This window comes from Leptonychotes weddellii, chromosome 9 (assembly GCF_054177405.1).
Source record: "Leptonychotes weddellii isolate Sample4059 chromosome 9, ASM5417740v2, whole genome shotgun sequence".
NCBI lineage: Eukaryota > Metazoa > Chordata > Mammalia > Carnivora > Phocidae > Leptonychotes > Leptonychotes weddellii.
Window position 1 is genome coordinate 114097992 of NC_138377.1, and position 26187 is coordinate 114124178.

Here is a 26187-nt window from a genome sequence, read left to right on the forward strand (position 1 = left end):
CCCCCCCCCCCCGCAACACACCCCCCCAGCTCAGTCTTCCCCCAGGTTTGTTTGAAAGTGGCGAGAAGCAGCGATCGCCCCTCTCTCTCTCCTCGGACTATTGTTGCATTTCGCGTCTAACTGGGTTCTCTCACACCCCCGAGCGCCAAGAGGAGGGAGGAGGAGCGGGTTGGGAAAAGAAATAAAGCGAGCTCAGATCAGATGGAAAAAAAAAAAAAACCCAGCAAGGAAAAAGAGACACTTAAAGGGAAAGAGTCGCCATGTTTAGCAGCTTTTTTAAAGATCTCGTCAATTTCACACAGAACGCACTCGCTGGGTCCCAGCCCTCGTCTTTTGTCCAGTTCAGTTGCAGCAAAGATCTTTTGTTCTAACTCAGCGTGAAAAGAAAAACTTTCTTTAAATGCAATAAACTTAAACCAAACTCAAGACTCTAAACAGACCCTCCTCCAGCCACTCTAAACATATACAAGGGGTATTGTTTTAACCGTTTGAAAAATTTTGGGTCCTGTTTTTCTGCCTTGCAGACCCCAAGCTCATTGCTGAAACTCAGAGAGAGTGAGAGAGAGATTTCCAATGACTAGAACACATGCTTAAAGCATAATAAAACAGGGACTGTCTTTTGCTTTGAAAATCATAAATTATAATTTAATGCCAATAATAATTTACAACAAATGGCTGTTTACAATAAACTAACACAAAACAAACAAGGAAAAGGGCCTGTGTTTTACTTATTAGAGAAACTTCACACACTCACATGGATAGCACTTGCAAGAGGAGAAAATAAACAACCGACAAACCTCGAGCTAAAAGGTCAGCGATATTCTGCCCTAAGAACATACTTATATTTATGTATGTATATATCTACAGAAAGAAGCTGGGGGTCAGATGGAGGACTCTGCTCAGATGCACAAATCAGACAGATTTTTCTGGTCTACATGTATTGACTGGAACTGAGTATCAAAGTTTAATACACTTTACAAAATGATCCCTTTTCTTCCACCTCCCCTACCCACCCGCTTTTCAAATTAAACCACAACATAGTGAAGTATGGTGGGGGGGGGGTGCTGGAAAGCCTCAATAAGAACAAAATTGCAAGCTCCCACACACTGAGCTTCCTTCAAACCAGGAAAACAGAAAGGAAAAAAAAAAAAAAAAAAACCTCCAAAACAAAATAGTTACTACTTCCAAATCAGCACACCCTGTAAAGTTTCCTTCCTTCTTTCTTTCTCTTCTTTTTCTCAATTTGGCTTCTAAGGACAAAGGATCCCAAGAGCAGTACAGATTGTATCTACACAATCCGAAATGTCAAAATGTCGATGTGTTTTTATGTACATAACTCCAGTGGAAAAGACTCCCTTGACCTGTGGTCATGCTCTCACAGAATGAACGTAAAGGGGGGAGGGGAAAGGCAGGCCAACGGCAAGTTATCATATATACACTAAAAACAGACCCTTCAGCGCTCTAAACTATATCACTGAATTTGAAATTCTCTCAACAACCAAGCTAGATGAGAACCACAGAGTATTTTTAAAAATCACACCTACTTAAGAAAAAACTCACTGCAAACAACTGCCCTCTATTTACAATGCTGTGATTAGCTTGCTAGAACTGTCTTTTGCTTAACTGTCAGAAATGTACAAAACAGTATTTTTTTCTGATCATAAAATAGATACTGATCTCAAGATTTCTAATACTTTCCACAATACCTTCCCTAAGCAGGCACTTAAGTGTGACAAATATAAGGGCCTTTTTTTTTCCTGGAAAATCCATTTTTAATTAAAAGGAGGATTAGGTGAATGGGGGTGGTTTACTATATCAGTATGGCACTTCCTAAACCATAGATAAACCATTAACCAGCTTCTCCCCCCCTCCACACACACACCCAAATTAAACAGGCAAATACACTAGTCCACCTTTGAACAAACTGACTGAGGGGAGTAAACAAATGGACCCCCGGCCTGGCTCAGCGAGAGCTCACAGGGGCTCTTCTGGATGAGAAAGACAGTGAGTGGGGACAGCCAAGCAGATTTCAGATATCAAATAATATTTTAATTTCTGAATACTTTCAATTTTCCTTGGAATATAACACACAAAGACTCGACCAAACAGTTCAGTTATTATAACTTTTACAGTATACAGAAATGTTGCACTTAAAAAAAAACCTTCAGTTTTTTTAAAAACACAAACTGTAAACTCTAAGATACTGAATCAATCACGTTACCTATAAGTGCCAACAGTGTTATTTTGTCATGCTGATTTCAATGGTATTTTTTAAAAAGGGAAAATATCAACAATTATAATACAAAGGGTTTGCAAATATACAAACAGATATAGGATTTTCGTAACAATTCAAGAACTAAGCGGGACCCAATTCAAATTACAAAAGTTCACTTTTTATTCAAAACCTCAGCATGTGTCTTGGACACATTCCTTGGCTGCCAATAAATTCCACAGTTCATTCTCTTTCTTAAAATATTTTTAAAAAGCTAGGTTTGTCATGGTGTCTTTTTTGGGGGGAGGGCAGGGTTGGGGAAGTTAAGTGTTGTATGTGGTTCCTCCAGTTTCAAATTAAGAGTGCTCAACTTCACCTAAAATTTTTGGTCACCACTTGTAAGTGCGTTTCCACCATCTTTGAGTTGCCTTTTAAAGTTTTATGTCTTCCTATGATATTTTCATGGACTCAGTTTTAATTCTTGCAGAACATATATTTTAAGGATACACAGTTTTTAAGAAGCCAAGATTATATCAAAACTTATTATAGAACCACAGAATAAACTGGTTTGGAACCAGAAAAGTACAAAAAAGAACAGCTAGAGGTACATAGACACAGGACAATTAATAATTTGGAAAAAAAAAAAAGACTTACTTTCTCCATTCTGCTAATTTTCTCCCAATCTCCTTAAATGCACTTTTAGCAATATTTTTCAAAATTTTACCAAAAAAAGAAAAAGACTAATTTCCTTTTTATACAAAAATGATAAGTAGCAAGTTGTTCTGACCGACACAGGAGTTTTTTTTTTTTTTAATGCATTCTGTAAAAGTTCATTTGACAGTCTTTTTTTTTTTTTTTGAAATTCACAGTCCATTAAATTCTTCCCCTCTCTTCTTTTAGCAAACTTGTAACATCCTTTTATATCCTTTCTTAACAGAAGGAATTTAAGCAAACAAACCAGTCTTTTGCCTTTTCTTTCTCTCTGTTTCACTCCCCCTTCTTATTTTGATTTATTATTTATTGAATTGCCATATACGGCCAGTTAAAACTGCTGCCGGACAGTAACATATCCCGGATGAGGGTTTCGATGGGGGTTTTACCTACCAAACGGACGAAAAACAATTGCTCTATGACTGAGGAGGAGACCGTGCGGAGGGAAGGGAGGCGAAGCAAAAGCTTTCCGAATCGCGTTGGTTGGTTGGGGTACTGGCTCCTAACATATTCTTCCAAAGCACACTGGGACTTTTCCTGCAAGCTTTCCACATGGGCTACATCAGAGAGACCACAGGCATCTGGAAGAAAGTTAAAAAAAAAAAAAAAAAGAAGAAGAAGAAGGAGGAGGAGGAGGAGGAGAAGAAGAATTCAGTCATCAGATTAAGAGGTTTGAAATGGGTCACATGAGGTGTGTGTACAGGGCTCTGTCAAACTGCCCCAACCGGAGTTGAAGCAAATGCCTCTCTGTACTGAAAACTTGGGCGGAGGGAAGCTGGCTGGGGGGCGGGAAGGGGGGGAAGGAGAGCACGAGATGATCCTGGGGTATTTGCTTTAAAGTCAAACACAGCTCTGAGCACTGCAGGCTTTCACTGTCCCAGTCCTCAGACTTGGGCACTGGGAGGCCCAAGCCAAGTGCATTGGGTGAAATCTGGCTCAAGTCAGTAAACAGACAGACAAACAGATGAAACCAAAACTGCCAGGGCTCCTCCCCCTCCTCCTCTGTAAATAATAGTTTGGCTTATAATTATATGGGGGGGGGGGGGCAACAACCTGGCCCAGCCTCTAGTAATGGCGTCCACGACCCAGCCTCAGATTCTCCCCAAAGAGGGCGACTCATTTTTCTCCAGTCTTTGAAACTGATTTAAGTGGCCCTTTAAAACTGATCTTGTCAGTACAGCCCTATTGAAGGGCAGCCATGCAAACTGTGATCTCTCTGTTCATTTGAGCTGTTTCTTTTCCCCCTTTTCTTCTCTCTCCCTTTTTCTCGTACCCCCCTTTATGTATTTATTTATTTATTTTTAAAAAAAAAAAAAAAACCCAGGTCCCTCCAAGAAGAAACCCCTCCCTGTTATCTTCAGGAAAACACTTTTCTCTTTCGGATATGGGAAAAATACAGTAAGTGCCTTTGAAAAGACAGGCTGCTCAGTGAAGGCAGTGCAGGTTGTGACCTGACCTTTTTGGGTTCCCCAGACAAGACTGGGGCTACACATGCATATTGTGCATCCTTAAAACAGCCGCCACTGCCTCCAGCCCAAGAGCCAGAACACACATGCAATTTCCTCGTGTGTGTATCTAGGACTCCACATGTAAAGAATGCATAGGTGTCTGTGGTCAGGAATTAAAAGATCTGTTTGCATAGGACTCCCTCCCTCTGCATTGGTACACTGTGTGTCTCCCTATGAATCAGATAAGAGGGACCTTTATCTCTTTGTGAGGCGATTTGCATTCTCCACACAGGCCTCTACATTTTGCAAATAGTAATAAATTAAACTGTTACGACAGTATCAGGCATTTCTTTCCTTGAAAGACCAAGGGTAAGTAAGGCTAAGAGCTAACAATGATAGCGAGAAATTAACAACACCCCCAACATCTGGGATGTTGGGCTGGGTGTAGCAGGGTTGTGGGATGGGGGTGAAGGTGGCTGTGGGGTAGGGGAATATCCTTCCTGTACATTTGCATCAGGCAAATATTCTAGTTATGACAGTTCCCCTGAGAAAAATACTCCAGATCCAAGCCTCTCTCCATACAGCTCTTCCTTGCCCAGACACTGCCCTTTAATTGATCACCTAAGGACTTTCAAAGGCAGAATTTGGGGTGGCTGTTGGGGGGGGGGTTATGTGTGAAAAACAGCAACGTATAAGAGACAGTGGGTTAAGGACTCAGAACCTGCAATCGACTGAGCTAATGATTGGGGTCCCCAGATTTCCTTCAAACAATAAAGAAGAGATTGTGGATCTTTTTGTCTGCCACAGGAACTACTCAGCTCTCCTAATGTCCGGATTACAAGCTGTGGAAACTGCAGTTTCTAGGGTCCAAGCCCTACCAACATCCAAATGTTTGTTATTCTGAATTAGGAACCCCTCTCCCCTCTCAGGCATGACAAAGGGATCAGCTGACAACTTAGACCAAGAGTGTGGAGGCGGTGATTTCCACCCACTTGGGATAGGCTGAACTCAGCCTGGAGGCAGCCAAAAGGCGCAGGTGTGGCCCAAAGTGGAAAGCCAGACACCTTCAAAAATCATTTGGCCTCAAGAGTTAATTAATATTAGATCTATTACTCACACAGGTTAAACTACATACAAACTAATTAGATTTCCTAATGCAGTCAGTGATGGTTTTATATCTCTGGCAACATTCACATCCAGCCCAAGTTGGCATACACTTCGGGTTGTTTGAAAATTGCCTTAAGTGTTTGCCTGGGCAGAGGAAGCGGGAGGCCAGAGTCTTCCACCCCTTGCACACATTCTGAACAGTTATGATGGCCCCTTTCTTCCTCTTGCCCCTTCCTGACAACTCTTCCTCCTCTCCTGGCAGGTCTGCACTGTTTTAATAAGAATAGGATTTAGAAAATTGCTGCCCTCGGGTTGGATTTGCCTGGAGCTCCAACTCCTACTGGGTTAGCAGACAAACTTTTCCCCTGCAGGGGCAAACTTTCCCCTGCAGAGATGATGCCAGGACAGCGCCAGGGCTCAGAGGCATCTCCTGCAGGCTCAGCCAGGGTGACAGAGAGAGAGCCATGGGGTAGGGGAGACTGCATAGGCTCAGCTCGCCCAGGAGGCCGGGGCTGAGGGAGGGAGCAGGAACATGCATCCCAGTCTGGCAGGCCCCAGAGGCCTTCCCATGGCCCATTTTTCGAGCTCCTGTCTGAAGCAACCTGCCTGAAGTCCACCCTTCCTCTCTAGTCCCCTGGACGGGCCTGGAGAAGCCCAGCACCTACACAAAGTTCCCACTCAACAGTTTGGCCTTTCAAGGGGGAGGCTGGGCTCACTCTGGGGACTCCCAAGTTCTCGGGGCCCTAACTCTGAGCTAGGAGTCCTTGGGCAGGAGAGGGCAGGGCTCCTTCCTACCTGAGGTGAACAGGACTATGGCCTTGAGACAGCTGTACTCGGCAGAGTCAACGTGCAGCGCTTTGAGCTTCTCCACTTGCTCTTGGAAGATCCGTATGTGGTCCATAAAGGCGACCACTCGGTCGGCGGACATGGGTGAGGCGTGTAGGCCGGCGGCGGCCAGGAGCGGGGCGACGTGGAGGGGCATGGAGCACTGTGCTGCATTCAGCACGAACAGCTCGCTCCAGGTGAGGCGAAGCAGGGCTACCTGGTCGGTGATCTGCAGGTCAGGGAAGAAGGGGATGTTCCGGGCCCACTCGACGGCGCTGAAGAGCATCCGCGCGGCCAGTTCGCAAATGTTCTCGATACCCATGATGTTGTTGGGCTGCATGCACTGGCTGCCGAAGCGCGACGTGGGATAGGGCTCGGCGCGCAGCAGCAGCGAAATATATCCGGACAGGTACGAGTGGCAGTTGAGAGGGTCCCCGTTGGTCAGCGCAAACTGCCCGTGGGTTGGCTGGGTGGGCGGCATCCTGCCCCTCTGCACCGCTGCGGGGAGGAAAGGAGACACCCCGCAGTTAATGACCAGCCTCATGCCCCAGCTCCCCCGGCAGGGTCTGCCCCAGCCCGACCCCCACCTGACCCAGACCCCGCGCCGCGCCGCGCCGGAATGGGCAGGCCTGCCCCTCTCACCAGCGCGCCAGGGCCACAGACCTGGAAGTTGCCGGGAGCCCGGCAGCACTCCCCTCGAGCCACCACCCAGGCAGGCTCTGGCGGCCTGAGCCGCACACTTGCTTCCGAGGCCCGCCCGGGGCCGGGCCGCCGAGGACCCAGAATTGACCAGTTTGCCTCGGGGTCCCCGGCACTGTGGGCGGGATGTAGCATTCTGGGGGCATCTTTCTTCTTTACTGCTAAACAGCTGATATTTCTTATTGATTGGAGGAGAGGGAGCGGGAGGGGCGAGCCTGGGGGGGAGGGTGAGACGCTTTTGCAAAAGACACAAGGGTTCACCCCAGACGGCCTGCGGCCACCCCGGAACAACTCTCCCCCAAACCCCGCAGCCCCAGCCCCAGCCCGGCGGGGAACCCCCCGGTGAGAGACGAGCGGAAAGCCGAGGTCTGGCGGCAGCCTAATCAGTGTGCGCGAAGAAAGAGAGACGGAGGGAGAGGGCGGAGAGAGAGGCCGGCCGAGGCGAGAGGAAGCCGGGGAGAGGCGGGGAGCAGGCGGCCGGCGCCGGCGCAGCCCGGGTAGGGCCCGAGAGGGCCGGGGAAAGCTGGCGAGGCTCGGGCTCGGGCTGTTATCTGACGCCGGACCGGGAGAGTCGCTCTCGCAGAAACACAAAGAAAGCCCGGCGTTCGCTCGCCCTAGCCGGGAGCCCGCGCCCGGCGCCGAGCGCGCCATTGGCCGAGCACGGCTCGCGGCGCTCGGCGAATTTTATATCACAAAGACCCAACTCGCGCAGAGCGAAAGCAGCCGCCGAGGGCCCCTCGCCCACCCTTCCCTGCTCCCTATCGCGCTCTCCTCCTTTCAAAAGTGAAAGGAAAAAAGAAAACAGAGGTATTTTTTTTTTTTTTAGCAGAATGTTAATCCACGGAGGGTCACATGAGCGCTGCCCGGGCAGCAGCGTTAATACGGCGAAGTGCATAAAATTGCCATTTGTAATTTGAACCTCCTGTACAAAAGTACAATCTCAGGTTGTTTTTTTTTTTTTTTTTTGAGAAGGTGGGGGCTGGGGAGAGGGGTGGGGAGGAGGGACATATGTTGAACATGCAGGAAAAACAAGGGGAGAGAGAGAGAGAGAAATTGAGAGGAAAGGCAAAGAAGTAAACCAGGCTTTAAAACAACAACAGACAACACCCCATCCCTCGCAGAAAGGCGAACTCGAATGAACTCGCCATCAATGCAAAGAAAATGAAACAGCCCGAAGAGAAAGTAGAGGAGGAAATCAGTCGGCCAAAGCATGCGGATTTGGGGGTCTGGGTTCCAGTGCAGAACTTGCTTCTAGTATAAAACCCCTTTCAGCTGCAACACGAAGAGAAGAGCTTGGGGCTTCTGCGTCCTTACCCAGAGCGGGCTAGCCAAACGCACCCAGGGCCCCGGGACCCCAGGCGGGGGGGGGGGGGGAGAAATGAGAGGCCGATACCTTCCCGTCTCATGCCCACTTTGAGGCACTTTTTGAGGCGGCAGTACTGACACTGGTTGCGGTGGTGCTGGTCGATGGGACAGTTCCGGTTGGCGCGGCACGTGTAGCTCAGGTTCCTCCGCACGCTGCGCTTGAAGAAGCTCTTGCAGCCCTCGCACGTGAACTGGCCGTAGTGCTTGCCGCTCGACTTGTCCCCGCACACCACGCACTCGATGTGCTGCTGCTGCTGCTGCTTGTCGCCGCCCGGGCCGCCGGGGCCGCCCTGGCCACCGGCCGCCGTCTGGGCCGGCGTGCTGGCCGGGCCCCCTTGGCCCGGCGTCTGTGGCGTGTGCGGGGCGCCGGGCGGCGGGCCGGGCACAGGCGGCGCCTGCGAGGCCTGGCTGCCCTGCGAGCCGGGCACCTCGTCCTGGGGGTCGCGCCACGTGCTGACTACCATTGCCATATCTATGGGGGCCGCGTCCGGACTTCCTGCTCCCCTGGCTGCGGGCGGCGGCGGCTCCCGGGTCTCGGGCTCCGGCGCGCCGCCTTTTGTGTGTGCGAGGGTGCGAGAGGGCGCGGGAGGGCGCCCCGGGTGGCTCGGGGGCTGGTTGGTTGAGGTTGATTAGTTTTTCCTTTTTTGTTTCTGCTTTTGCAAAGTTTTGTCGATTGCTTGTCTGGCCCGGTGTGTTTGTTTTGTTTGTTTCCCTCGGCTCAGCTTTGTTGCTTTCGGGGGGCTTTCCGCCCGGAGGGGAGGGGAAGGGGCCAGGGGAGAGAGAGTGGGAGCAGAACGTGGAGAGAGAGGGAGGGGAGGGAGAGCTGCAAGTCGATTGTCTGGCTTCAAGACAGAAGTAGGAGGCAAAAAAAAAAAAAAAAAAAAATCTCTCCAAAGATCTCGCTCGCTCTCACTCTCTCCCTCCCTCTCTCGTTCACTCTCTCGCTCTCAGAGCTGGTGTGCCGAGGAGTTGGAGTAGGAGGAGGAAGAGGAGGAGGAAGAGGAGGAGGAGGAGAGGCGACTGTCCGGGGGCCAAGTCCAGGGCAGCCCACAGTCAGCCATTCAGGAAAGCCATCGAAATCAGGAGGACTGGGAGAGCGGAGGCGCCGGTCGCGGGCGCGCCCAGAGAGCCGGGCAGGCCGGGGCGGAGGCCGGCGGCCCGCGGAGTGGCCGGAGCGCTGCCCGGGTCCGGGGGAATCAGCATGAAAGTGGTCCGCGTCGGGCGCTGCGCGGCGTCGTCCTGGCGCTGGGCCGCCGCCGCCGCCTGCCACGGGCGCCCGGCGCGCGCCTCGCTCGCTCCGGCCGCCGCCGCCCGCCTTCGCCGGATGGAGGCCGCTCGCCGCTCCCTGCGGGCCGCCCGGGCCGCCGCCGCCGCAGGAGCCGCCGCCGCCGCCGCCGAAGCCGCCGGGTCGGGCCCGGAGCCGCCGCGTCTAGCGCCGCCGCCGCCGCTGAAGCCGCTGCTGCCGCTGCTGCCGCCGCCGGAGCCGCTGCTGCTGCTGCTGCCGCCGCCGCCTCACACACATAGGGAAAGAGTCAACTCGCCGGCGGCGGGGGAGAAATGATAAAAGAGAGAGAGGAGGGCAGATCACCACCTAGAAGCACATCCTTCGTGCGCAGAGGGGGGAGAAAAAGACGGAGAGAAAGAATGAAAGAAGGGAAAAAAGGCAGCACGGCACCCGGAGAAAGGAGGCAACTCGGGGAGAGGAGGAGGAGGAGAAGAAAACACACACGCGCGCACGCACACACACACCGCGGAGAGAAAAGAACAGAGAATCAAAGTGATCAAATATGCTAAAAAGGGGGGCGCGGGAGGGAATGCGATTTATAGGCGCCGGGGCTGGCAGAAGTGGCTTCTCCGCGATCAGCTCACTGAGCTCTCTATATAGTGAACTTTGACACGACTGCTGCAACTTAGCGCACGTTGCCATGGTGACGGCGCGCCTTATAAGGCAGCAGCCGGGGTTGGCCTGGCCAGGCGCGCGCGCGCCGCCCCCTCGTCGTCATTGGCCGGAGCGCGGCGGCCCCGCCATGGCGGCCGCGGGCTCAGCCCGGTCCTAGCGCGAGCGTCGTCGCGGCCGCGGCGCGGGGAGCGCGGGGGGCCCAGGGGGGCGGGGAGGGGGCGGCCGCGCCGCCACCACCGCCAGGCGGGAGATGGGCCCGGGCCGGCCCCGGGCACGCGGCCCCCAAGCTCTCCGCACCCCGCACCCCGCACCGGAGGTTTCCGCCCCACGGGGAGAGGAGCGCGGCGCGCACACACAACGCCTCTTAAAGGCTCCGCGAGAGGCTTTGGGTGGAATCGAGGACTTCGCCTCCCGCAACTTGGCGATGCCACGAAATCCGTCGCTCGCGCACCACCCGGGACTCCAGGCGCATCTTTGTGCCCACAATGCCAGAGAAAGAGAAAAGTTCCCCGGTTTCTTTGCAGAGGGGTAATGGGTGGCGGGGGGGCAGGAAGGTGCCGCGAACCGAGCTTGGAGGCATTTACCAAACGAAAGATTTGGTCAAATCCGGGTGCTGGTGGACCCTTCTCTTTATCAACTCTGATCACTTGCTTGGTTTTGAGGCTTATTTCTTTTTTCCCTTTTCGAGGAAAAAAAAGTCGTTTAGCGTCTATCTTTTCCTTGTGGGGTTAACATTTCACAGGTATGTGGCCTGACATTTTAATTGCTCAAATAAAGCTGCTCGGATGCTGAGAAGCCCAAGTAGACTTCATCTCATTGTCATGACGCAATTAAAATCAATTTTCCTCAACTTTATCCTCTCTCATTAGTTATAGCTAACTCACAAGCCAACGTCCTGCCACACACCCAATCGTGGAGAGAGGTGAATAGACCGTTCTGCCCGCTGATGGACAAGCGGAAGCAGCCTGCCAACCTCCCCTGTGCATACCCTCTGTACACACATGTAAGCGCACATGTATCAGATGCACATTTGTCATTGTACACAGACAAAGACTTCAGCGACTGTGCTTCTAGGTCATGGACCAGTTGAGTACGAACTTCATTGTTCCTCAAGTTCCTTTAAAGCATCCATATAGTCACTAAAACACAACCAGAAATTCTGCTCCAAATTGGGAATAATACCAAGTACAACTCACAAAAACCACACACAAGCCAATCTCAAGAGATTCACTGCAATAAGAACAACTTCATAGCCTGTGCCATTCTGCTCAATGTGCTAAAATCATCAACATGGATGTGTCTCTGAATTCCAGGGTGTTTGGTTTTAAACATCAAACATCTAGAATTGCCCCCACAGAATACACTATATTTCAACGCAGTAACCTTTCGGTTGATTATGAGAAGTTAGTGAATTGTGATTATTCAACATTTATGGAACAAAATTTTGACGCCATCATACACATTTTTGCACTGAGAAAAGCTGTAAACTGGTAAGCCAGCCAGGTTTATGAACAATTAAATTATTTGACATAAAGCACGCTAAGCTTCAGGAAACATGGACACATGAAGGGTAAATTAATGACCACAGGAAAGCATCCTTGATAGCTCAAAAAAATCGACGAGATGAAAGATTTTTAAAAAACCATAAACCACACATATAACTGACCTGTGCTGGCGTGCACTTTGCATTCAGTACCCTTTACACACAGGCAGAATACAAGGTAGGTACTAAGTGAAGATGTAGACAGACAGGGGCTAGTTTTTAGGGAAGGAGGAACCCCCCCCCTTACACTTCATTCCTGAAAGCTTCTTAGCCCTCACCCCTTTTCCGCTGAAATCACGTATTTCACTAAAGCTGCAGGTGCTGGGATTATTTGAAAGTTGTAAAAAAAAAAAAAAACAAAAACCCACAACCCAACTATAGTGGACACTGAACTATCATAAACCTGGTGTGTAATGAGATTGCCACAGAGAGAAGGCAGGCTGAGAATTTCAGGTTGATTAGAGACACAATATAACTTTCTCTTAAAGAGGACAGAAGGATGGAAAAGAAATCATTTCAGAGAAGGTTGTTTTTTTTTTTTTTTCCTTGCCTTTCAACCCCTATGATTCAAGGGATTGCCTAATGCTACAAATGTCAGTAGATTAGGGGCAAACTCAACAAAGATGTGGCGGGGCTGTGTTGAAATAGGAAATCGAATGGGCATACCCATCTCAATTTCATAGAAGATGGGAATAATTGATTGTAGGGAATTCTTAATCTCGCCTCTTGAGTGCAGACACTTCCATAGCAAGATCACCTTCTACAGACATGAAGTGGGAAATTTTTGAGGAGGAAGAGCCTCCACAGTACACTTAGAGATTTTTGGTATTTGAAGTGCGCTCTGATGGTCTCAGATTTAAAATGAAGAATTTCCCAATCTCTTACAGAACTGAAGCCTGCTAAAGCACACGACCACAGGGCTGCCATGAAAGTCAGAGGTGTTTCACTCTGCATTTTAGGATTCATTCAGTTATGGGATGCTATCAAAAAAATCCAAATAAATAAATAAATAAATGACCCTATCAATTATAGTTAATTTTACTGCAGAGAAGAAGAGAAAGGACTGCAGACTGAGGAAAAAAAAAAAAAAAAAGAGGGGAAAATATTTTAAAATGTCTTTTTCAGAGATGCTCATTTCCCTTGAATAAACAGCTTTAAGACTAACAGATAAATATCAATATGTCGTTACTGTTAAAAAAAAAAATCCAGCCCAGTCTTTTATTGTAGATGTAAATTTATTTTAATGAGAGGAATGGCAAGCTTTAATTTAGCTGGAGAAAGTTGGAAAAACATTTGTTTTACTCTGGTGAAAAAAAAAAAAGAAAAGAAAAGTAAACCCACCCAGGAATATGATTTTCTTGCAGAAAGTGGACTGATGGCTGTAATTCTCTCCAAATTAAATCACAATATGAATACAGACCCCAGCAAATGGCGAGTTTAACTCTGAACTCAGTAGAAACCAGTTCTGTCCACCAGGATTCATTGAATTCCTCCTTTCCCTCAATCTAGTCCGTGTGTGTTTTTCTCTTCCACCACACTGGAGCTCCATGAATAGGGAAAGGGGCTTCCATTGTGTCCCTCTGAACTTCCAAGTCAATGCAATTTTTAACCACTGGCTTGTGGTACTTTGAAAATCACCAGGGGCTGTCAGAGTTGGGTCCTCTGAAAAATTTACAGTGCTAAATCAGAGCATATGCTGGGAGGGAAAAAATTGCTTAAGACTGGAGCAAGTACAGTATCTGTCTGCCCCCTAGTGTAAGAGTCCTCGCTGCCTAAAATTCAACTTTAAAAGAAAAGGAGCTCTTAAAGGGAAACGACTTTGAGCTCACGTAGGCATAGGAGAATGAAACTTCTGTACATTTTAATCTGAATAATTCTTCAGGATTTAAAATTAATTGGCTCTAGCTTGGTTGGACCGGACTCGGATCTCGCCACCTCTGCGTTTCCCGAGTCACTGGCGGAGAGGTGATGGTTTTTTTTTTTTTTTTCCTTGAACTGGGTTTATGTGCGTCCCCCTCACCCCCTCCTCTCTTTTTCTTTCTCTGTCTCTGTCGTCTCTCTCGCTGGCTTTTTAAAAATGAGGAACCGTTCCTTGAACGTTCTGGACAGAGCACAGAATTGCTTAAGTCAGCCCGACGCGGTTGCAATAGACAGCAAAAAGGTAAACGTTTGCCTGAAATCCGCACGCCAGCTCCACCACCCCGCCCGATGGTGAGTACCCTTCTCGTCGCGATTCTCCTCCTAGCTTTAACCGAGCGCTCGCCTCCCCGAGCCGCGGCCGAGGGCGCCGGGCAGAGCTTTCCTCCCTCCCTGCCTGGCTGGCTGTCAGTTGCACAAGGTTGCAAAATGAAGCGCAGAGGCAAATCGAACAGTAAATTCTGATACTTAGTGCGAGCCTCGCAGCTCCTTTGCTAGAAAACCGAGTCGTCTGTTGCTTGGAAAAAAAAAAACAACACACGCTTATAGGACTGGCTTTTAGTTTTGCTCTATCGAAGGAAATGAGTTTGAGGAGACAGGACGAGGAGATGGGGAGGCACCGCAGTCTTTACGCTTCGGTTTAATCATATTTTGGCAGCTTTGCAATTGTATTTTCCCCCTCTTCCCCCCTCCACCACCTCTCCTATCACACACATGTAATAAAATATGGCAATGCATTGAATTGACTGCCCCCCCAAACCTCTGAAACCACAGTCCTAGGCATTTCATACACGTTAGCAAACCGATATTTTGAAAAGCCCCAAGTCATCCCCAGCCCCACACAGCACAAGGAGAAAAGTGAGAAAGGAGAGAGAGAGAAAAAAAATACTGTAAGTAAACATACCAAAACCATATTTGCCTTGTTCAAGGTCCCAAACCGCTTGCATCTTCCTTCTAAACTGGAATAACTCTCCTTTAGTTTGGCGGGTGAAATAAACGCTTTGTTGGCCCCCTGAAAAGATGTGTCTTTGATAATTAAAGAGAATCTCCTCCTCGGTGTTTATCTAAGCGATTGTGCAAACTGATAAAAAGTAGGCACTAGCCTGCAGGGAAAAAGAGGAAAGGTGAAGGGAGAAATCTTCCACCTCAAGGAAGTGCTTCCCCATGTATTAGGCGTTCTCAGCCTTGGAAAACCCTGCACACTAACTTTAGAGAGACGAGGTTTCAGGGAGCTTTGTACATAGCTGCTGAGGAATGCAAGCCTCGCCTTTAAGAAAAAAACCCCCAAACCGTAGGTAGGAGATGTCTGGAGTGATCCTTGTCTCTCATCTCATTCCTTAGAAGGAAGAGTGCGTTGTTACACCTTGTTTGGGGCTGGAAAGACGAGACTTTAAAAACACCCGTCCAATTGAAAAAAATCTCCCAACTTAATGAGTTTAGTCGGAGGCTGGAGCAAACGGCTCAGCCTCAGCAGAAAACCGCCAACAACTATAGGCGATATTGCAAAGCAAGACGACCCGAGGCACAGCCAAATTCCACTGTTTGGGGTCGAGAGGGATGGAGGCTAATCCTAAAGCAAGTTGGAAAAAAACAGAGGTGGGAGAGGAGGGGGAAAAAGCAGCAGCCTAGCAGACTGGCAGACAGGCTCCCCTCACCCTGGATCAAAGATAGAACTTGAAACAGGAGGGCAACATTTTTCCTAGGAATCCGTTGGAATCCTCATTTTCCTACTTTTAACTCGTGTCCCCCCAAGTGATTTTTCCCTCTCCCCTGCAGATGCCCCCCTTTTCCAGTCCCCATTCTAGAACTTTCCTGAGGAGGAAACCTATTTCTTTTGGGGGGAGGGGTTCCCAATTTCAAGTCTTCAAATAATGAATGCTTAATTAACCCCCTCCCTTCACCCACCCTCCCAAATGAAAAAAGGAAGCAGGAATACAGTAACTAGGCAAAATTGAGAATAAACTATGTTGCCTCTTGCAGTTTTAATACAGTTTTAACTAATGGATTTTTTTGTTTTAAGAGAAGAATAATGGGGAAACACGGATCTTTTATTTTAGGAAACTGTTATGGTAAGATGTATGTCAGACTTGACAAATGGAACTAACGCTCTTCGGCTGCTTCTTGTCCTTGTCTTAAACAGGAATTAAGTTAAACACAGTGCTGAATGTTAATTACATGTTTACTGGCTAATGAAAATTACAAATGGTTTTGCCACCTCAAACAATGATGAAAACTCTGAAGACACTGTAATTATATACTTTGAGGGAAATAACTCAGAATATTGATCGTAAGAAGTGTAAATCTTTTTTTAACTATTCATTAATACCATAAATATGGGCTACAGAAGTTTTTCCTTGTGGTTTGTCTCATCAGTTATATTGAGTGGATGGATGGTGAGGCTTCTCTGGGGAGGTGGTGAACTCATTCTCTTATAGAAGGAGGCCACTTGTGTAACTGGGGTGGGGTGCCACCTCCCTTCCGCCCCCGCCCCCTTTAACCCCGGCAGGAGGTCGAGGGATAGTTCAACAGGGGGGCTGGGCTCAGGGCAGGTGAAGGTGATCACTGCCCAGCCTCTCCCCTCCCCTGCCCTCCTCTCTCCTCTTCTCCCTCCTCCCTTCCCTGCCAGGTCTGATCGATGACCGCCTTCCCCAGCCTGGGCGCCTGTCGGATAACCTGGCATTCGGGTTCCTTATGGAGGACAACTCACCGCAACCCAGCGACGCTGCCCTGACAACTTAAGTTCCTTCCTTCAGAGGTGGCTAGGGCAGTTCATTGCAAGAGAAGAAGAAGAAGAAGAAGAAGAAGAAGAAAAAGAAGAAGAAGAAGAAGAAGAAGAAGAAGAAGAAGAAGAAGAAAAAAAAGTTGAGGTGGAGGGGGTTATTGGGTAAGGTGGCTCAGGCGGCGGAACCAGAACCGGTTTCCCTGGGTTGGGAGTGGAGAAGTGTTTTGTTTTTTTGTTTTTTTTTGGTCTTGTTTTAACTTTGGCCTGAGTTGTAACTCTGCACTCTGCAGCGTGGCAGTCACTCCGATCTTGGGGGTCAAAGGTGAGGGCTGCACTAACCCTAAAAGGCTTGTCTGGCCTGGCCAGAAGGCCGAACGCGCAGAGGGGTGGGGGTGTCGTCAGCCATACCCCCTGGCGCTTCGGAGGGGGTGTCTGTGAAACCCACACGCGGGGGGCACAGAAAACCGAGAGCCGGTCTTAAGTGCAATATTGAGGATTTTTAAAAAGTGCCCTAGGCTTATGGGACTGGAGTCCTCTTTTTCCCTGAGAATTCCCAAGGCGCTGGTCTTTGTCTTAGAAGGAATGGAGTTTCTGAATGGTGTGAAAGGGACAGAGAGGGTCGCTTCAAATCGATTTTACTTGTCCTTTCTGTCTTTTCGGATCAACGCCCTTCAATGGGCACAGAGGTGCTCTTTCAACCAAAAACTTGTGCTACATTTTCTGCCTGTATTGGTGCTAAATACAATAAGCACTGGGCAGATTTTTTTTCTTTGCTCTCCAAAGCAAGAAAGCACCCTAATTAAATTGTTTTATATGGACAGTCAAGACGGACCAATTAAGTATGCATTAGTATAAAGATATAGTCTGCAGATAAGGCAGTTTAGAGAATCAGGAGTAGGACAAAGGAGAGGGCGCTAGCTTTGGGGAGGGGTGCGCGGACCCAGCAAGGTCGCTCACCTTCCTCCCTGGGCCCGAGGGAACTGCAGAGTCCCGGGCCCCAGGTGAGAGGAGAGCAGGCCCGCTAACAGGTGGGCAACAGTGTTGAAGTCTTTCAGGCCCCAGCCGCGCCCCCGGCTCCCCCCCCCGGCCCCCCCCCCGGCGGAAGAATGGTGGAAACCCAGAGGCTTAGAAGCCCTTACATCTCCCTAATCGGACAATGTAGTCGTCCGAGGTGGCGGGTCCCGAAGGAGAGGCGAGTCCGGGTCGGGCCCACAGCCTGGGGTCCAGGTCCAGGGCGCGGCCTTGCAGTGAGCGTGCGCTCCCAGGGGAGGCTGGGAGGGCCGGGGGGACGTGGACATTGCCCCTGCGGAGCCCGCAGCCCTCTAGCACCCAAGGTCAGGGCAGGAGGCCCCCTTCCAACACATCCACGCCCAACGCTTTTTCGCTTTTAACGGGAGCTTCTCTGCGAGGAAAGTAAAGTTCCCACCCGACGCCCTCCGGCCCAAGGGGCGTCGAGGACCAGCCTCAGAAATAGGGGAATGACCGAGGGTCGGAGAAAAGGTAGCGAGAGTAGCTCCTTGTTCGGCGAATGGAGATGTGGGCCTCTCCACCCTCTCTCCGCCCTCTGAGGTGTGGGCGGGCAGAGTGCACCTCGCCCCGAAGGCGACGACCCCCAGAGCAGGGGCCTGGGCCTCCCCGCGTCGCGGCGCAGGGCTGTGATAGGTGGTCCCCGGGGCGCGGGGGCGCGAGCGCAGAGCGCTGCCGCAGGAAGGGCGCGCGGGGCGCACAGGGCGCCCTTGGCCGAGGGCGGAGGGGGGTGGGAAGGAGAAGAGGCGAGAATTAGAGCCTGGGGAGGTGGCTGAATGTCAAAAGTAAAAAGGTTGAAAAGCCGATTTTCCCGGCGCGCTTTCGCCCCCTTTTGCTGGTTGCCGAGGCCGTAAATCAGCGGCGGGCGGCGAGGGCGGGAGGAGTCCTCTCGGCGGGCTCGGCGCGGCCCCGCCCGGACCGTGCGCACCTCCCGGTGGTCCCCGAATCGATCCGAAGCCTAGCTGAGGATGTCACCGCACTAAATATTTACTGATCACACACAAGTAGCCGGGGCTTGAATGATTTTCCTCTGTGAGGAGAGCGCAGAGAGAAGGGTAAATCATTTTATTAGTGTGGATAAAGCCCAGAGCACACTCCGGGCTGGAGTGTTTTAAGATGTGTCTTCAACAGGATGAAAAGAGTTAGGGAAATCGATACGGAGTGATTAGAAGCCCCCGGGGTGACGAAGGGGGCCCAGGCTTTCAGGGATTTGGCGAGGCTGAGAAGGGGGAGCAGCCCTCGAGGGGGGCGGCCGGACCACCGCCAGGGAGCTCCCGGGCGCAGGCCTCCGTGTCTCCCTACTCGACGGGAGACGCAAGGGCGCGGCCATCCGCAGGGAGTCCGCCGCGGCCCGCCTTGGCTTCTCCCGGCCGCCGCCCGGGAAGAGTTGCCCGGGCCGCCACGGGGCCAAGGGCTTGGGAGCCACGGGCTCCACGCTTAGGAGGGACAGTGGTCAGGTGGCCACCGGAGTGGAACGCAGGCCCGGCGCGGGGACGGTGGCAGGTCCCCCCACAGTAGTGCGGTCTCTCCAGGCAGCCTCCTGGAGTAAAGGTGTGACCCAAACGGGTTGTATTTTTCCGCCCCAGCCGCGACCCGCAGCATCTCCGAACTTTCTCCTTGATTTATCTCTGTCCTTTTTCTCCTTTGATGTTCCCAAAGAAGACGCAGCGGCCCAGCCCCGCTGGCTGCCTGTCCCTCCCACCCACCCAGTGTCTAGGGCGGCCGCCGGGTGGCGGAACCCGCTGCGGACCACAGGGCTAAGTGGATGCCAGGTTTGGGGCTCCTGGGCAGGTGGGAGGAAGTCTGAGGCCGACGAGGAAGGCAGGGGCAGGGTGACATACACCAGCGGAGCCCCCAGCGCGTCTCCGTGCTCTCCAGGGCGGGAAATTAGCTTTGGGGAGGAATCAAGCCACGCTCCAGCGATGGAAATCGGTCTGTGGCCCCCAAGGCTGGGTGCAAGAGCCTCAAGTGGCAGAGGGGCTAAGGCTTCCAGGGCTCGCTGAAGTTAGCAAGGCTTTGGGGGGAGGGGTTGCTGGGAGGGAGAGGAGACCTTCTCCCCAAACTCAAGCAGCAAAGTCCTGGCGTGAAAATGGCTTTTCACTTCTAGAAGCGGGAGTCTCGCTGGCTCCTGTGAACAAACCTCGAGGTTCGACACAGCTGCAAATAATCAAGAGGACACTAATTTTGGGGGGAATAGGAGGGGCGGAAGGTGAGGAAAGGGGAGAATCTCTTTCGTTTCTTCTTCCTTTTCCAGCACCGGACCTTTTCTTAAAAATCTGCTCTTTCTGAAGAAGCTGATAGATTATTTGTTTGTTTGTTTATCCCTCCTCCTCCCTCCACCCCCCAGATTGCTCGATTTTCTTGGCATCCTGAGGAATTCAGTTCAGGTTGCCCTGCTTGGCCCCTCAACGCAACAGGAAATATAACTTCAGATCCAATTAACCGTTTTTTCAGAAGGGATTATTATTATTATTATTATTATTATTATTATTATGAATCCTAATGGATTGGAGCGATGTGTTCAGGTGTGAGGCGATTGGTGCCTCAAATTCCTTCCTTGATAATCCTCTAATTCCTGGGATGGCAGCTCTAGAGTATCGCTGACCTGAGGCTGTCACGAACCGGGTCTCCATTAGCCCTCCTTGGTCTTGGCCAGAGCGAAGGTTAACTACACTAATATACCAAAGGGGCTGTAGCAAAGAAGGAAGCAAGAAAGGGGAAGGAAGGGAAGAAGAGAGGAAGGTAGGAAGGCAGAGAGGAAGGACAGGAGGGAGGGGGGGGCGGGGAAGGAAAATTCACTTTAGTTGCAGGGTTTTAGAGCTCCCTGCCCTTCACTGGTCTCCCCCACCCCCATCCTTCCTAGGAAAGCAGGTTTCCATTCAGGGAGACAACAGTCTCATCCATCAAGGAAGCTCACTCCATGGAGGTGGACTTTAGGGAATAGGAAAACATAATGTATTGAAATATTTTCTTCCATTTAACTGACCACCCAGCTCACTTTAAACAATATTTCTAACATGTCTACAACAGGAGATTATCGTGGGAGGGGGTTTCAAAACCCCCAAATCTACTACATATTTTACCTTCTTTATTTAAGTAAAAGCTAATTTAGAATCTTACCAGTAGCCAAATTATAGCCATAAATCTGGATGAGATTAGGAAAATATTCATTCTGCTGGCTTTAAACCTGGTGGCATTTTAATGGGTAGTTATATAACAGTTATTTGCATGAAGGTGTATGTGCATGGGTGTGTATATATTCTTATGGTGTTAGAAGTTCTATGATGGATTAAAGGTTCATATACTCAAGCACTAGATAGAGGCTGTCACTCATGTGTACATACAGGGGTCTGGCTTCAGAAAGCAGTGCAAAAAAGAGTCTTGAATGAGCTCCTTGGAATCACTATTGTTGAAATACAAGCTGAAGCAAGTTAGTAATGGTAAAGCTATTGTGCCTTGCAGAATCATAAAAAGACACTTCAAAGTAAAAATGTCAATTTTCAGTTTGGCAGCTTTGGCAGGGCATTTAAACAAAAGGTGAGCATCTTTTGCCTAATATATATTTAAAAAATTCAACAACATGATCCTCTATTTTACTCTTCAATGAATTGAAGAATTAAAAGAGAGTAGGTTCTAGATACAGATAGGCTTGTTGCCCATGTAACCAAGTCTCATGTGGGCTATACATGCTTTTAATTTTACAGTGCAACGCAATTCCCGATGAGAAAGTTCTAAAGACATCTAAAGCCATGTGGACATCAGCTCTTATTTAGAAGTGGACAGAGTGAGGAAAGATCATCTAATTCTATATTTTTCCCCTTTTTTGCAAGAGCCTGGTAATGAAATCTTTAAAATGACAGTTCATTTTTGGTATGTCAAAAAAAAAGCATTAATCAAATGATATCAAGTGCCAGTCACTTAAATGCGAAAGTATTAGTAAGGCAGGTATCCAGATAAATTAATATTGTTGATTAGCTGCATCAGTGTACTTAAAGAAAATACAAACAGAACAACAAAGGGCAGTTATCTGATTTAATTTCCTTTAGCCACAAACTCAAGGTGCATTTTGCAAGGAGGAAAATAATTTAAGGATTAATTTTCATTCTACTGGTTTTTAGAAGGCTGAAAGAAAAGTTTCAACATAAAGCATATAATTAAAGAAGTAGATGAACAAAGACAGACACACTGCCATAATAGAAAAACATTATGTGTGAATTTAGAAAACATAATTAATTAATTAATTTACCAACTGCATTTCTCCTCCTCAAAGGCTGATTTCTTGAAATGTTGAAGGTACACATTAGAAATAAAGGACTTCTGTTCAAAATTAAGAGGAGGATGTTTATAACATGATATTCAGCTCCTTGAGCATAGGAAGTTTCATCTTGAGAGTTTACAAAGTATAACATTTAAATAAAATGTACACTGGTCCTTTTATTTTGAATATAGGATAGAGAAAGGTACTTTTCCCATCTGTCCATTACAATTTATAATAAATTAATCAGCCTTATCGAAGAGATTACAAAGTGCTTGACTGAGGTAAATTGATTTAGATGATATCACTTAAAACAGTTTAAAGCAAAAGTGAAAACATAAAAGGAAGGGAATGTTGGCTTCAGTGAAAAATGTCACATTGGGTATTTCTTGACAGGACCACATCATATCATATGTCAGGGGGAAGTTAAAAAGTTAGGCAACCCTATTTCTTTGCAGAATGTATGTTGATAGCTTATTTATTGACTCCACAAGTTATGATGCAGATTTTCATTTTGCATATACTTTTTTGCCATATTACCATACAATTAGAAGGAAGTTAGAGCATGGTCAGATGTAAGGGGCATGGGGGGTGTGGAGGGGTGGGGGCTAAACAGTAATTTTTTTCAGTCTCCAAGATTTAATGCTTATTTACTCATTTATTCTTTTCATATGATATTGGTTGATTTAATGGCTTTTAAAATCATACACTATTTTGCTAAAGCCTACATTGTTTCTAAATAGAAAACAAAATCAAAGGCATCAGATTTTTTTCAGAAAGTGCAGTTCAATGTTCAGTTATTGAAGAACTACTATTTAAATTTCCTAGGTTCTATTTAAAACAAACACACAAACATCTAAACCTCCTTCTTCTTTGCTAATAACTCTTAACATTGTTACTGGCATGGCTGTGGATGAATATTTTATATAAGAGCCTTTAACTCTCTTCCTATTTATCCTGGAAATGCATTTAATTTGTCTTTTGTGCTTACGTGCTTTAAAAAGCATTAGTCAATATGCAAGAATTATTCACCCTCTTTTAAAAACCAGTGAATAGAAATCCTGATCATAGAAAAGAGGTGTGATGTTTACTTTGAAGTTTCAGGAACATATAAAGTTTTCTTAATAAACTGGAAGAAACTCTATCCTAGATAAATTTAAATAGGGCAGCTGTGGGGTATGGTTTATATTCGTGTCCTTCTGCCTTCTTGCCTTTGGCACTAAGGTATCTGGGTTTTTGTCTTCACACACTGTCTGTTGTTAACGGAGTAGATTTTGAGATTAAAAAAAAGAATCTTCAAATTCTCTTGCTTTTATAGCTTAATGCATTATTAAAAATAGTATTCATTTCTGTGTTCAAGTTTATATGTCTAGGCAATAATGAGGAGGCGAGGTTCTGCAACCCCCCTGCCCCATAAAAACAAAAATAAAAACATTACATAAATACACTAAAGAGAAAGAAAAAAACAACTTAGGATTCTGTGTGTTGAAAACACAGGCACACTGTTTTTACAATGGAGCTCTTAGTAAGGGTTTTTTTCATCTTAACTATCAACCAGGATGTGACACTTCAGATTTATATATAATTTATGAATTTTGAACAAGGTTTAACAACATATCATCATCACAGGCTTTTTGAAGTGAAGGAAGATTAGAAAAATCAGCCTCCAAAATAAAAGACACAAATAAGAGACAGGGCATGGTGACTTGCCTCCGTTTTTAAAGATGTTATGAAAGTTATACTTTAAAAATTACAATAACATGCACTTTCATTGAGTGTAAAAAAAGATGATTATAGGAGATAAAAAAAAAGAAGAAGAAAAAGATTCCCTCCCATTCCTCCCCACCAATAAACAACAATAACAAAACACAAAAACAAATCCCAATCCTAAACCCCACATAAGAATCCCCTTACCACTGTAGGGAAAGTTTCTGTGTAAGTGTGGGTCCTGCCAGAGCTCCTAGTTGGTCTACTTTTTAAATGCGGCAGGCTGCGGTTACACTAGTCAGCAACCTGGCAGCCTTGAGAAGGAGGCAAACTGTCGGAACTCCACTGCAGATGACCTACCACTTAGAAGCAAACTTTGAAAGCAACTGTTGAAAGTTAACCTCCCGTTTCCAAAGGAGGTTTTCAGAGGCTGGACAGTGAGAGCTGATATAATCAATTTTATTATTTTCTAAGTCATTCCTAACTTTTATGATCCTCCTCCCCCCCCCCCCTTTACTATCTGTCTTTGTGCCTCCAGGGCCAGTGAAAGAGCAGGGCAGATTCTAGATTGCTTTCAGAGTTTGCCTTCTCTGATGATGGATTACCATGTCAATTTAAACGGCATAGGATTAATTTGTTTCAATGATTTCTCTTTAGGCTGAATGCCAGCCCTTTTTCTATCTCTCTCCCTGCTCTTCAGAACAACAACAACCCCCCCCCAAAAAAAAAGCCTTCTTTCCCTATTCTAAATTAGGAGACAATAATAGAAATAGACAAGTTAGGTGTAATGCTGCAAACAGTTATAGGTCTGAGTGTTTTTATCTCTGCCTAAGAGGCTAAAACATACAGTCAGCCACATTAAAATGAAATTGGACTGAACATTTACTCAATAAATACTTGTCTTGTAGATAATCCAGTGCCAAGTGCTTTTGACACATAAGGGCTTAATTTGTCTTGGATAACAACTTATTAATATGGCACATTTAAACTTGCCACCTACAATAAGGTTATTGAGATCTATAAGAAACTTAAAGGATCATTGGGAAGAATAATTTGAGGAAGGGAGGGAGACTTTTTTGAGAATGCATATCTTTATCGTACACACACACACACTTATGAGTAACACATATATATTTCAGATCACATATGGACAAAAAGTTCAATGAAGTTAAGAATAATTCCATTCATTATGCAGGTGTATCTAACCTTTCTAAAGTAAGAATGTGTCAGGGAGTTTTCTCATTTGAAAGGTTTCTAAAGTGCACAAGAAAAATGCTGTTCAAATCCTATTTCTTTGCAAGACCAAACCCATTATGAGGTTGAAAATGGCACAAAAAAAAGCACTTAGGTGCAATCCAAAATCAAACACTCCCTCCACATTTTTTGCCGGGACTAAACTTGCAGCCAGATAGAGCATGTTGCCTGTAGAATAAAGGCAATTTAGGAGAAATAATCTATCCCTAAAGTGATTATTGCATTTCTTTCCCTAACGGGAGGTCCCCCAACAGATGCAAAGGAACAGGAGAGGGGGTTTATCCTATGGACTGAATCTGCTGAGTAAATGTGGCTATTTGAACACGGGGCTGCATTTCCATCACCCTCTTTTCTTAATTGCCTCTCCTTTTCTCAGCATTCTCCTGCACTGAAATTAAACATCATAGATCAGGATAATAAATTGCATTCCGAATATGAACACAAATGGATTTTATAGCCTCCCCTTTTTGCTAAGCCCTCTCAAATGCACAGGCAGGCTTTCTTTGAGCAGGTTCTACTTTCTAAGGATATATGCAATCAGAGGCCAGTGACTGTCAGGACTGGGATCTATGCAATTTTAATTTGTAAAAAAGTTGTTGGTTGTTAACCTTGGAGGAGATTGCGCATCTCTAAGAAACCAAATCTTTGAGAGCTCTCCCTGGGAAATGATGTTACACATGAGCAGAAAATCCAGGCAAGAAAGGCTAATTGAATGAAGAGAGAGAATTAGGTTAAAAAATAGAGTACAATCTAGTATCACATTTTCAGTAGTGTAACTTGAAATGAAGGTGTCTTCAAGTCACCGGTGATGCCAGAGTGTTTAGATGTTGGCCACAGATGGGGACACCTATTGAAATGTGTCTGAAGAAGATTAATAGGGCTTGTCACTGGTGGGAAAGCACTGCTTTGCTGTAAATTTCTACCAGCACAAGATGAATTACCGATGAACGCTCACTTATCAACCCCATCACTATCGTTCGACACTAAATCAAATTGAGAAGTTATCTGCAATCAGAAAATTTCTTTTTAAAATAGACATACACCTTTAGGCCCCAAACCCTTTAATAACCCCACTCAGAAAACAATTCCCGAGCCCATGATGCTTCTTTAGCTTGAACAAAATTGTATCTCAGTAATGAATATATTTTTAAGTTCACATGCAACAGACAGCTAGCTAGTCAATAGCAAAGTTTGATAGTATTTTAACAGGGGTATAAAGGCTTCTTGGAAGCCCGCATTTAATATTTCATAAAAATGCATTTTCTTTGCCTTGAGATATTTCTCTTCCTTACTTGGAAGGCAAAGAGGAGAGTAGGTTTGCTGTTTTCCTGTTCAAAACCCGTCCCTGTGAGCTATTTGCTATCTAATCCTCTGGTAAGATAAAATTATGAGAGAACCACAAGTTTAGGTAGAGAACAGAATAGGATTAAGTGGATAATGGTGATAATTGAGGAAATGAATTTATTCTTTTATGATTTAATGGTGTTTTATGTCTA

General features: G+C 47.3%; 1 protein-coding gene and 1 long non-coding RNA gene across 22 annotated transcripts in view; one reads left to right on the forward strand and one right to left on the reverse strand.

Moving 5' to 3' along the window:
• Window positions 1-2027: 2027 nt before the first annotated feature.
• Window positions 2028-15066, reverse strand: NR2F2 (nuclear receptor subfamily 2 group F member 2). Of its 3 annotated transcripts, XM_081831594.1 has the most exons (4): window positions 8396-8712; window positions 6967-7217; window positions 6274-6801; window positions 2028-3504 (listed from the first exon to the last, which is right to left on the reverse strand). In XM_081831594.1, the coding sequence occupies exons 3-4, from the start codon at window positions 6782-6784 to the stop codon at window positions 3230-3232; spliced, it is 786 nt and encodes a 261-aa protein (XP_081687720.1). In that variant the 5' UTR covers window positions 6785-6801; window positions 6967-7217; window positions 8396-8712; the 3' UTR covers window positions 2028-3229. The 3 variants fall into 3 exon arrangements, with proteins under 3 accessions (XP_081687720.1, XP_006730914.1, XP_081687721.1); XM_006730851.3 differs by lacking the exons at window positions 6967-7217; window positions 8396-8712 and adding an exon at window positions 14632-15066; XM_081831595.1 differs by lacking the exon at window positions 6967-7217 and having other exon boundaries at window positions 8396-9064.
• The window catches only part of LOC115940101 (uncharacterized), a 97711-nt gene continuing 84701 nt past the window's right edge, over window positions 13178-26187 (forward strand). For 15 of the 19 annotated variants that reach the window (XR_014148781.1, XR_014148768.1, XR_014148778.1 and 12 more), the window contains exon 1: window positions 13783-14021. This is a non-coding gene — a long non-coding RNA (uncharacterized LOC115940101). The other 4 variants (XR_014148772.1, XR_014148776.1, XR_014148779.1 and 1 more) reach the window with 4 other exon arrangements.

Coding starts and splice junctions, on each gene's coding strand:
- NR2F2 (XM_081831595.1), bottom strand. CDS start 8,837: ATGGCAATGGTAGTCAGCACGTGGCGCGACCCCCAGGACGAGGTGCCC. Junction 6,802..8,395: donor AGTGGGCATGAGACGGGAAG/GTATCGGCCTCT, acceptor TCCTCCCCGCAG/CGGTGCAGAGGGGCAGGATG. Junction 3,505..6,273: donor CATAGTCCTGTTCACCTCAG/GTAGGAAGGAGC, acceptor ACTTTCTTCCAG/ATGCCTGTGGTCTCTCTGAT.